The following is a 12,601-nucleotide window of genomic DNA, read 5'->3' on the forward strand; positions in this document are numbered from 1 at the left end:
ACGAGGCTGGGTCAGTAACTAGGCCGGGTAGACTTTCGTGCTCCCAGTATGTTGCCCCCACCTCGGCTCGAGTTGTCCGCGTGAGTAAACCAGGTCTAAAACACTCCCCTTAGGATTTAAACCTAGAATAACATAGCCTCATGCCAAATCCCTATTAGGAATGTTTGTTTGCATCACGTGCATTTGACTTTGGGGACTTAACACAAGGGTTGAGTCCGTCTAGGACAGGTGTACCCAATATAAAAGACCATCCTGATGCATTTTTACATGCTACTTGTGCATATGTTTATTTCGGTTTGTATTTTGACCGGCTTCTAGAATAGGGAAAGGAAACCAAGAAAAACTAAGAGTGAGCTAGGAGAGAGAAAAATTACCCGGTTTATGAAAAATTCAGGTATTTGAAACCCCCGAAACTCTGCCGAAATTTCAAAGAAAAAAAAAGAGAAAAAGAAAAAGCTATTTCAAAATGAGCCAATGTTTTCAAAAAGTCATATTTTTCTTGTTGTATCAAAACTAACAGAACTACGCGAGTCTGATTCTCATCGAATGTGAGATACGTAAGCAACCTTCATCGGGTCCGGCCCCTAATTCAAAAAAAAAAGATTTATTTTATTTCTTCTTTAGAAGTCTCTCTTTTAAAAATTCCCACAAAAAACAAAGTTGGTTTATTTAGTTTATTTTGATCTCCTGAACTACGTAATGATCCGATTCATGTTCAACATGATACGTAGGCAACCTCCAATGGGTTCGATCAAAATTCTTTTAAAACCACAAAAGAGTAAAAAAAAAAAAATGAAATGAGGAAAATGATTGAAAAAAACAAAGAATAAAAAAAAAGAGTGTTAAAGTCAAGATAAAATAAACCAATAAGTCGGGATGAAGCATAAAGCCTTTTAAACTCATTTTAGAAATAAAAATGGCATTAGGTGCATGGCATACAATGTGTGGCTAATATATGTAAAGTGTCTAACTCTAACACATTTGTTGTTTGTCATAAAAGATAAAATTAAACAAAAGTGGTTGGTTTGTGGTTTAAACTGGCGACTCACCCTTACAAGACCCCAAGTTTGATAATTACGATGGGCATGGTGATCTTGTGACCCATCTGAAGAGGTATTGTCTCCAATTGAGGGGAGCAGGAGGCAAAGAAGAATTGCTCATGGCCTATTTTGGGAAAAGCTTGACAGGAATTGCTTCCGAGCAGTACATGGATCAAGAGATCGCCCATTGGCATGTCTGGGTTGACCTAGCCACTTTGTCTGCCAGTTCCAGTACAACGTGGATATTGCTCCTGATAGTAATTCGTTGTCCAATTTGAAAAGGAAACCCACAGCATATTTTCGAGAGCAGGCCGCTAGGGTAAAGCCTCCAATGGATGAAGGGGAGATGGTTAAGGTCTTTTTGTAGGCCCAAGAGTCAGACTACTTCCAAAATATGATGTCCGACATGGGAAAGCAGTTCGCTGAGGCTATTAAAATTGGGGAAATTGTTGGAAATAGTTTGAACATGGGAAGAATACTAAGTCAGGTTGCCTTTAAGGCCACATCACAGGTTGTTCAGAATGGTTAGGGGGGTTTAACGAATAGGACAAAAAGAGAAGAGGGAGACATGATAATTTCAAGCTCGAGGGGGCCGCAGGTCATTCAACCAATCATATATGCCACCCAGAAGCCCGCAAACATTATTACCCGCACTATGATGCTGCATATGCCGTGGCAACGACACACTATATGGTGATAAATGCACAATCATACACCTGGCCACAAAACTACCCACAAAACCGAGCTCAACCTATCAGAAATGCATGTCCCTACCAAGTTCCATATAGTCCCGACAAATATTTTTCCAATGCAATCCTCGCCCAAGAGAGCCTCCCAGAAGGAATCATTTTACCCTTATTGGTGAATCATATTCAAGTTTGTTCCTAAAGCTAACCAGGCTAGGTCTGTTGCAGCCAGTGGCCTTGAACCGGCCAAACCACAAGCCCCCCTCGCACCGAGCTGATGTAGATGTGAATATCACTCTGGAATAGTGGGACATGATACTGAGCACAGTTGGACTCTCAAAAGAGCAGTGGAGGACCTCATTGAGGTCAAGGCAATAGTTCTTAGGGAAGAAAAGACCCATAATGTGACGACCAATCTTTTGCATACTCACAACAAAGGGCCAGTCATTGGAATGATTTGTGATGACAAGGAATTTGATGTGACACTAAAAGCCATTGTAGCCATGGCCATGATAGAAGAAAAAACTAAAAGCAGTCGCCAGACTTGAAAAGTTCCCTATCGGACGGGAGTCTCGGTAGCCGGTCTTACTGTCTTTTCTGCATTTTGGGTTATTTCAGGGTGTAATCCGAATATTTTTACTCTATTATCTTAGTTTCTGATGTAAACCCTTCTATCTTTTTTTTTAAAATAAATAAATTCAAATAAATGAAATTAATATTTCATCATCCATGAATGTCTCTTTTATTAATCTTGTCACCTTTCTTATTCTCTTTTCAGTTTTGTTAATCCAGATTTTAATAATATGACATGCTTGCGGACTTCATGCCCAGATCCTAAAATGATGTCAGACCTTGAAATAATGAATCAAGAAGTAGAATGTGTCGAAGATAAGGCTTGTAAGAAAATAAACAAAGAAGGGACAACAAGCCTAAACCAAAACCGCCCTTACTTGATTAGTTTATGGCATTGTAGCCATTATATCAGTAGAAGTTGAAATTCCTTCTCTTCGGATCATTGTTGAAACCGCATTTGAGGATGAAGATTGAGTCAAGACCCGATTGAAGAAAATGACTTTGGTTGATGAAAAACGATTGACTGCAGTTATACCAACAAAGAATGGCCCGTGCCTACAACAAGAAAGTGCGGCCCAAGAAATTTGAAGTAGGGAAACTCGTTCTGAGGCGTATTCTTTCGCATCACGAGGAAACTTAAGGAAAATTTGCCCCAAATTGGAAGGTCCATACATTGTAACAAAAGTGCTGCCAAAATGGAGTACTGTATTTGGGAGACATCGAAGGAAATGTTCTCGATACAACTGTCAATGCAGATACGGTCAAAAGGTACTATATTTGACACTTTACGCAGCTTTAATGCTCTCTGATTGGGATGTCGAAGGCTTTTATTCTCACTATCCAAATACTATTAACCCTTTGCTAACCCTTTGAGCCAGATGCTTTTTCCTTGGCCACCCTCTTTGGAACCTTTTATGTAATGAGAAAGAAAAAGAAAAAAAGAAAAATAAAAAAAAAACAAAAAAAAGAGAGAAAGAAAAAAAAAGGAAAAAAAATAGAAGCAAAAGAAAACAAAACAGAAGAAAAACAAAACAAAAATCAAAACAAGTTCAAGTTAATTGAACTACGTTCGACCTGATTCCGAAAGGATACGTAGGCAACTTCACTCTAGGGTTAGATCATACCAAAATAAAAATCCATATTCTCCCAAAAGTGAAAATTGGGGCAGATGTTACAATAGTTCGGCGATGATTTCTCCCAAAAGGTTCCAAAGTTGTAATTCAATCCAAATTCTTTTTACCCAAAACCTTTAAAGTCCTTCCGATCAATCGGCAAGAATATTCAAGAATTGGAGGATACGGTTATTTGGATCGGATGCAACCAAATGAGAAATAAAATGAGAGAGTCATGTTGGTGAAAACCCTCATGGGCACTGTAGGGCGATGATGAGTAGAGAAAATAAAAATGAGAGAGTCTTGTTTGTGAAAACCCGCAAAGAGCACTATAAGGCGATTGCGAGAAAAGAAATGAGAGAGATCAGCTAGTGAAAACCCGCAAAGGGCACTGTTGATCGAAAAGAGAAACCACGCAGCCATGGCATCAACAAAGTCCTGAGCAAGATTTTTCGATTTCAAGTCGAAAGTTGTGATGAGTTTCAAAGAGTCAGACAGTTTATACAGATTAGACATTCAGTCCAAAAGTCATGTCATGTTCATTGAAGTTCGCATGTACTCCCAGATAAGTTAGTCTTTCTATTCCCCGAAAAGGATACCTCTTGTTTTAAACACATTCTCTATTCCATTGTTTGTTTGTTTTTTCTTTGAATCCCTTTCGGTCTAACTTTGTTCTAAAAATAAGGCAAAGAAAAGATGACAATACTGATTTACAAGGTTCTCGTTTGAAGCGAGCTGATATATTCAAAAGGCGCCCAGCCTTGGCAAGGGCATCAAGTCGACCCCGACTGGCCATGATTGGCCGATGCTTTGAAATGGAAAACTTTGAAAGAAGCCAAAAGCAAAATGCCCACAAAGGCAAAATAAAGTTGAAAAAAGTTAAGTCCCATACGACCAACCGTCATGGAAAAGTTTGGAAATACCAAAGGTTCTCCGGGGTCAGAAATGCGGTTGGTATTCAGGAAATAATCAGTTGCAGTTGGAATCATTAAAGAAGATGAGCCTAGATCAAGAGATTGAAATAATCAAGGCCACAAATCGACATCCATTGTAAAACTAACAAATCTTTCTTTGTTTAGAACAAGAACACAACGATTTAAGAAACAGTTCGTGAAAAGATGAACACCACCAAGTGAAGTTCTCAAATCCTTGATTTTCTTCCAATATACATGTAAACATGTTATTTTTAGTTTTATTATAGGGAATCAATACCTTATCTTCAATACATGGTACTACATCCCCTGGTTGCATTACTTTCTGTCTACACAGAGTACGACATTCCCTAATAGAATCTTAGAGAGATAAGAGCCTCCTCTTAATTGCCAATATAAGGTACTACACCCCTTGGTTGCATTCCTTATTTCATACATAGGGTACAACATTCCCTAGTAGCATTCGAGAGTGCCACGAGCCTCACCTTATTGCCAACACAGGGTACTACATCCCCTGGTTGCATTACTTATTGCCAACATAGTATACGACATTCCCTAGTAGCATATCAGAGCGCCACGTGCCTCATTTTATTGCCAACATAGGGTACGACATTCCCTAGTAGCATCCCAGAGTGCCACGAGCCTCATCTTATTGCCAACACATGGTACTACATCCCCGAGTTGCATTACTTTCCGCCAACATAGGGTACGACATTCCCTAGTAGCATCTCAAAGCGCCACGAGCCTTATTTTTTTGCCAACACAGGGTACGACATTCCCTAGTAGCATCCCAGAGTGTCGCGAGCCTCATCTTATTGCCAACACAGGGTACTACATTCCCTGGCTACATTACTTTCTGCCTACATAGGGTACGACATTCCCTAGTAGCATCCCAGAGTGCCAAGAGCCTCACTTTATTTCCAACATAGGGTACTACATCCCCTGGTTGCATTTTTTATTGCAAACATAGGGTACGACATTCCCTAGTAGCACCCTAGAGTGTATCGAGCCTCATCTTATTGCCAACACAGGGTACTACATCCTCTAGGTACATTTCTTATTGCAAACATAGGGTACGATATTCCCTAGTAGCATCACAGAGTGCCAAGAGCCTCACCTTATTGCCAACACAGGGCACTACATCCCCTGGTTGCTTTTCTTATTGGAAACATAGGGTATGACATTCCCTAGTAGCAACCTAGACTACCACGAGCCTCATCTTATTGTCAACACAAGGTACTACATCCCCTGGTTACCTTCCTTCTTGTTGACATAGGGTACGACAATCCCTATGATAAAATATTATAAAATATAAAATAAAAAAAATCTCATTTCTTTTTCAATTTTTTATTTTGCAATAGAAAGATAGTTTATTGTATTTTCAATAACTCACAAAAAGTTTCTAGTGCAAACTGGGGCAGAAAATATTTGTTCGTTTTGTTTGTTTCTGATGGCTTGCAGGTTTTTCTGCAAAGTACGGATTGGATGTGCAAAAATAAGATTTCAGCTCTCGCCAGAGAAAGTGGAACGTTTGATCTCAATACCAGCCGAACCAGCTTTGACACTAATGCATGCAGAGATAGGATTTCAAGATCCATCTTCTCATCATTTGATTAAGAAACAGGCCTATGAGAATATTTCCTAGTCTGTTGCATCGAGAACATCAAGTTTCAGTCTAAAGTCAATGGGGGAAAGCGAGTCAAGAATCAAGACAAGACTCGAGATGGCATTTAGATAGGAATTTTATAACTCTTAGATTTCAAGAATATGTAATTTTCTTTGCATTTTGATGCTAACTCAGTTGGACCTATCACATAAATCCAGCCCATTGGGCCTAATATACATTATCCAATCCATTCTCCCTCTACCCGAAGGATTTTCAGATAACACAAAATCAGCAAATCCAGAAATGCCATCTCACTCGTTCCCTTATCCCTTCCCCACTTCCTCACCACACCACTGATACAATCAATACACATTTCCTCAGCACCACTTCTCCATTTTCCCAAAAAATAAACCATGTGAAATCACCATGCAAGAAACTCTACATCTTTCTTCTTATTCTACTTCATCTTTTTCCCTTCCTAAACCCTCCATTTCTCCGCCCAAAGCCCTCAAATCCACCACCATTTCTTTCCCTCCCCACCCAAAACCACCCACCCCCATCTCCCCTCAACTCTCCTCTGCCACTTCTCTCCCCCCACCCCCACCCCCTCCCCCACCGACCACCTCCCCTAACTTCCAGCTCCAAGAGAAACTCCTCTTCTTGGATTCTCTTGGTATAGACTCTTTCCATTGCCTCACTTCGCATTCCCTTATCATCTCCTCTTCCTTATCCGATCTCAAATCAATTATTGACTTTCTTTACTCCATCAATCTCACCATTCTTGATATCCGGCGCGTGCTACACATGTGCCCGGACATTTTAACCACACCACTTTCCTCCATCCTCCGCCCCGCCGTCACCTTCTTGCTCCGGGAAGCTCACGTCACCGGTGACAATCTTCCGTTTGTTCTCCGCCGCCGCCCCCGGCTGCTCACTAAATCCGTAGAACAGAATCTTCGACCCACCCTTTACTTCTTGCAGAGTACTATTGGTATTGAGGATGTTTCAAAGTGCGCAACTTTACTCTCTTGTTCTGTGGAAACTAAGTTTATACCCCGTTTGGATTACTTTCTGAGAATTGGGTTTTCGAGGAGAGATGCGAAAGTGATGTTTAGGAGGTTCCCATCGTTGTTCTGTTACAGTATAGAGGATAATTTGGAGCCGAAATTTGATTACTTTGTGGTGGAAATGGGGAGGGAGTTGAAGGAATTGACTGTATTCCCTCAGTATTTCTCGTTTAGCTTAGAGAAAAGGATAAAGCCGAGGCACAGGATGTGTGTTGAGAAAGGAGTGTGCTTGTCATTGCCTGTGATGTTGAAGTCACACGAATCGCGATTTCGTGATAGGTTGGATGTATGTTGTAGCTCTTCTATGCCGGTGAGAGCTTCTCCCTTTTGGTGTACAAAATTTGATCATAATGTGACATAGACTGTTGAACTTAAAAGGAAAAGGAAAATGGAAAGCCATATTGCCATTTTGTTTATAAAAATATATCTTTGATGATCATTTTATTCTTACCTATTTCCTGGTGGTATAAATTCTTGTTAGTTTTGTACTAGTCTAGTTTGTATATATTCAAATTTGCTTGGGATCGAAGCATAGTTGTTATTTGTGGTAAGTGTTGCGGTTTGATTGGATATGTGGTAATTGATAAGGTTCTATTAGGAGTCGAAGCCAGGTAGCTGCTGGATTCAAAGTCCAGAGTGCTAAACCACTAAACCATAGAACCAAGTTAATTAACTACCTGGTAAGTTAAAAGAGGGAGAGTAAATTTGTTTAGGTAAAAGATGTTTATTATGAAAGGCCAAGTTTTTTTTATTCTTCTACAGGGAGAAGGGCGGACAGTAATATCTATATGTTTGTTAGTATCTATTTGGAAAATTGTTGCCCGTTTATTGTATATGAAGAAACTAGTAACACAATAAGCATGGAGTTGAGATACATGGCAATTCCTTGATAAAGCAATACAAGCAAGTAAGGGTGTTAAGATGCTAGGATGAGGTGTTGATTTTAGGTTTGAAGCATTTGTTTTATTTCTCTTCCCTACAATTCGGCCCTTTCCTTACTTGGATGAAGTTGATAATTTTAGTTACTTTCCCATGTAATGGAAGGGATCAATTCATCATTTGCCAATTCCAGAATTTCTCTGATGAAATCCTATTGCTATTAGGAAGAAAGTTGCAATGATATTGGTCATTGGAGGAAAAAAATTCCTCTATACTTGGCCTTTACATCTGTGAGAAGCGGATTCAGTTAGCGAGTATATGAATATCTTTAATCTTTAGCACTTCACTTTCTCATTTTATTATGGCAAAACTGTTAGGTTATGTCTAATTGCAAACAAGTTGATAGATCTTATTAGATGCTTAGTGAACCATTTTTAAAAATTATAATTGATCTGATCTGTTTTTCTATCATTCCCCATCTTTTCGACCAAATAATATTGTATTGTGTTTTAAGTATCAAACATTGTCCTAGGGAACTTGAACTGGCTGGGAGTAGGATTTGAAAGAAGAACCAGTTATGAATACTGAAGAAGAGGGACTAATCTGAGCTGTTGACTACTTCCAATGAATTACAAATCACTCAGCTACAAAATCAATTTGTTGCGTGGATTGCTTATCATACCATTTATTTTAAAGATTTTCTCAGTCTTGTCATTATAATTCCCTCCAGTTTAAGGTGCGGAGGTCGAGCATTAGGGTTGTAGGCTAGGAGGTAGTCGAGCTTTTTTCTACTTCGAAGCGGGGGTGAGGCTAGTTTGATAGGGTTGATCTTAGACAGCTAGTGGTTAATGTTGTGTTCACATTATCCTTCTGTTTTATATAGCTGCGGGCCTTAACTACTGGTTATTGTTATTACATGTCATTTATTTTTTGTTTTTTATGATGTTGTTACCATTTCTATGATTTTTGTTGACGGTGAGATTTTACTGGGTCGTTGTTCGAGTACTTGAAAGGTTGTGAGTAAGTTTAGAATATAAAGGACACTTTTGTTTCTACTAAGCAAATATGCCAAAAATGACTTGTTGAGTAGTTTTCTTTTGGAGGATATAAACTTATTCATGGTTGTGATCTGAAAATGTTTAGAAGCAAAACATTCTACCTTAGTCGTATGAAATAAAATTTAACAGGTTATAGTGATCCACTTTTCGGGTAATCTCTGGCTGTGTATGACAATTGCAAGGCTTGTTTATGAATAATTCTTCATCTTCCAAACGGCTGTGTATTTCAGTGTTGAAGACCTGTCTCTGCTAAAATGGTTATGACTTTGTGTAGGAAAGTCCAGTTTGAAGTGTTGAAAACTAGACTTCAAAGGGTTCCTACAATCTTCATTCAGAAACTATAGACAAATATAGTCAGATTAATTGATTGGCATTAGACTAAGATATAGTAATTAAGAAAGGTGCAGAATGAAAGAAACAAAATATTTTATTAAATTGAATAAGTAGACTGAATTGTTTGTTGTTGAATTGAATAATTGATGTGCACCACAATAAAAGTAGTCCAGTTTATACTTATTTGAGGTGTGGATTATTGAAATCCTTACGGTGTTAACACTAAAATATTTACTCTAACTAAAGCAATATATATTGTAAATGAAGAAAAACGTTGGTTGTAAAATGTTTGAATAAGATGCAATTAATCCAATTGAAGAACTGGAAAAATTACTTTTGGAAGCAAGGCGTTATCCTCGACTAGGTGGATCTAAACTTTTGTTCTTAAAATAACGAAATGTATATCGGGTGAAATTTAAAAATAGTTAGATTTACAAGTGGTAATTGAAAAATAGTCACAGTTTCAAAAGTAATTGAAATTTAGTCCCTTTTCATATAAAGATAAATCTGAACGAAAATATTGTTCAAAATCCTAAAAATATTTTAGCATAATATACTGGAAGTTCACACACATGTGCACCAATCTCAAGTATATTATGCTGGAACTTTTCATTGTGCAGCAAAATATTGACTAGTTTTTAATGACTTTGCAAACGCTGACTATTTTTTAATTACCAGTCTGAAAATTGACTAGCCTGTGCTATTTTTACATGTATATATGGTTGATTATATTCTTGTACTATTCAAATAAAAAGTCACCTCATTCAGATTTCATTGTTTCTTTCAAGGATTATGAGGCTGGAATACATTTGCAATTTTAAAGGCCTCCTACTAATTGATACTGGGGACGCTGCAGCCAGTGTTCATATATTAATGGAATTTGAACTTAATATATCTTTTTTTAACATTTCATCTTGTAATTGATATGTTTGTCTGACCAAGTAATTATTTGATCATCATGTAATTGAGTATAATTAAGGGGGTATAATTACACTCTCTAATTCTCAGGGGAGAGTTGAGAATTGTTGGTAATTACATCGTGTAATTACAGGATTATTTTTTTAATCTCTTTTCTTTTCTTTTTAATTTACTTTTTATTTCTATTCTTTCTTTCTAATTTTTTTTAAGTATTGTTTTTTACATTATTTATCTTTTAATTCATTATTTCTCATTTTCCAACCTTTACTTCATGTGTTTCTAATATAATTTCTCATATTTTATTTATTTCTTAATTTATTTTTATTTTTTATTACACTTAGCTATGTTATTATTCTCATTTGTCTAAAAATTATACCTCTTAATCTTAGAAAGAATAAGTCATCCACAAACTTGACTTATACTAGTAATTAATAAACTTGTCATGTCATTAGAGTAGAATCTCATTGTTGAATGTGATTAGACTTATATTTTCCTTTTCTTTCTGAATTATATTTACTTAAATTATGTTGAAACTTATTTTATGTTATATTGTAATTTGTAGTAAGAGTATGATGTTAATTTTTTTTTAATTTTGAATTTATGTTATATTTTCAGTTCCATTTTATTTGCTTTAGTAGTATTGACCTATAAATTCAGATTTGACGCCATTCATTTTTCAGTTAGAATTGATAGATTATTTTTTCATAAAATATTTGAGTAATGTTATGGAATTACATTTATAAATATTAGTCTTTCTATCAAGTAATTAGTCTGTGATGTTCTTACAAAATATGTACTTTTAGTTTTTATAATTAATTAAAGTAAAATATTATTAATATGAAAAATGTATGTCATTTATTTTTTTATAATATTAGTGACAAATATCTGATTAGTAATTAATATATTTTCAAGAAATAATATGCATCTTAAATGTCAAATTTAATATTATTTAATAAGTCATATATTAATCTTATCTTTTAATTTTTGATAATTAACTTTATATTTAAAATTTAATTTAACTTTGTAATTACACGTGTACAACCAAATATTACACTTGTAATTACACTGTAATTATACTATGACAACCAAATATGTCATCGTAGTTATACCAATTCCAATTACATGGTGGCTCGCCAATCAGACCCTCAATTTTGGGTTCAATTGTATCTTCTTTTTCTTCCCTTTTCTAGTGGATTAGTCTTACCAGCAAAAATAAATTCAGGATTTAGAGTATGTTGATTCAAAATAAATGTAATCTTATTTTAAGAATGCATTTTTCATATTTTATTTTTGCATATACATATATAATTCAAGCCGAAAGTATTAAACTCAATTGAAAAATAAAAATAAAAAATCGTCCTAAATCCGCCTTTGATTATCACGATATTAACTTACTTACCTTTTAGTTAAAACAATTCCGATATCATGCTTTGCTTAATCTACAACATAAGTTTGGTCTACTACTGTATAGCAATGAAGTTTTGCCCTTTTCTTTAGAAGCTTGCTTTGGCAGCATTGGCTATCGTGGAAAATAATAGAGCAACAACCGGGCGGCTCAATAAATATAGAGGCCTAAAGCAAAAATTTAACGAGAGGCCCTTTTTTTATATAAAAGAAAAAATTCATATATAATTTCATTTAAATTCTGTATTTCTAGTTTTTCATATGCAAAGTTATTAATAATTTTATCTAATCAATTTAATTTCTCTTGAGATATACACGTTGTGAGACTGTATTAAAGTTTTAACTTTTTTTGAGTTATGAATTAATAATCGAATCATTTCTCAATTTATGGTCTAGAGAGTGATTCCCAAAAAGATATTTTTTCTCAATTTATGATCAACAATTTAATCCTACTTTTTTACTATAAAAATTTATACTTTCTCATTTAAAGCACTAAATATTCTTCTAAAATTAAATTAATATATAACCTATTAGAAAAATTTGGGGCCCTAAAAATTATGAGGCACAAAGCAGCTGCTTTAGCAACCTTACCCTTGGGCCGGCACTGTGCAACAATATAAAACATTTATTATGAAGTGGAAAAAAATTTAATGAGATGTCTTCCCACACCCCTCCTTTTTTTCTTTGACAATTTTTAAAATGCTAGAAATTGACATGCGAAGTCTTCTATTAGCGCTCCTAGCACTTTATCACACATCCCTTTCCAAGAGGAAAATTTTATTTCTGACAAATTTTTTTGCTTGTAGGAGAGAAAGATATAAAATGGAAACAAGAAAAAGAAACAAGAGTAGTTAATTTGCTATGGTGTATTATACGTAGTATTTTAGGAACTTGTAACAAATTATCAGTGGCGTTAGTGGGAATTGAACCAATGACCTGACAAAAATTTTGAACCCCCTTAAACACTAAGCTGTGCTTTTGGATTGTGTAAAT

At 35.8% G+C, this 12,601-nt stretch overlaps 1 protein-coding gene across 3 annotated transcripts; it reads left to right on the forward strand.

The window, feature by feature from the left end:
- Window positions 1–6,247: 6,247 nt before the first annotated feature.
- Window positions 6,248–10,273, forward strand: LOC107761928 (protein SEEDLING LETHAL 1, chloroplastic-like). 3 transcript variants are annotated; one of them, XM_075233688.1, is made up of 2 exons: window positions 6,248–7,326; window positions 10,075–10,273. In XM_075233688.1, the coding sequence occupies exons 1-2, from the start codon at window positions 6,376–6,378 to the stop codon at window positions 10,105–10,107; spliced, it is 984 nt and encodes a 327-aa protein (XP_075089789.1). In that variant the 5' UTR covers window positions 6,248–6,375; the 3' UTR covers window positions 10,108–10,273. The 3 variants fall into 3 exon arrangements, with proteins under 3 accessions (XP_075089789.1, XP_075089790.1, XP_016435708.2); XM_075233689.1 differs by lacking the exon at window positions 10,075–10,273 and adding an exon at window positions 8,410–8,831; XM_016580222.2 differs by lacking the exon at window positions 10,075–10,273 and adding an exon at window positions 8,428–8,831.
- Window positions 10,274–12,601: the final 2,328 nt, after the last annotated feature.

This window comes from Nicotiana tabacum, chromosome 2 (assembly GCF_000715075.1).
Source record: "Nicotiana tabacum cultivar K326 chromosome 2, ASM71507v2, whole genome shotgun sequence".
Lineage (NCBI taxonomy): Eukaryota > Viridiplantae > Streptophyta > Magnoliopsida > Solanales > Solanaceae > Nicotiana > Nicotiana tabacum.

Coding starts and splice junctions, on each gene's coding strand:
- LOC107761928 (XM_075233688.1), top strand. CDS start 6,376: ATGCAAGAAACTCTACATCTTTCTTCTTATTCTACTTCATCTTTTTCC. Junction 7,327..10,074: donor GTTGTAGCTCTTCTATGCCG/GTGAGAGCTTCT, acceptor GTTTCTTTCAAG/GATTATGAGGCTGGAATACA.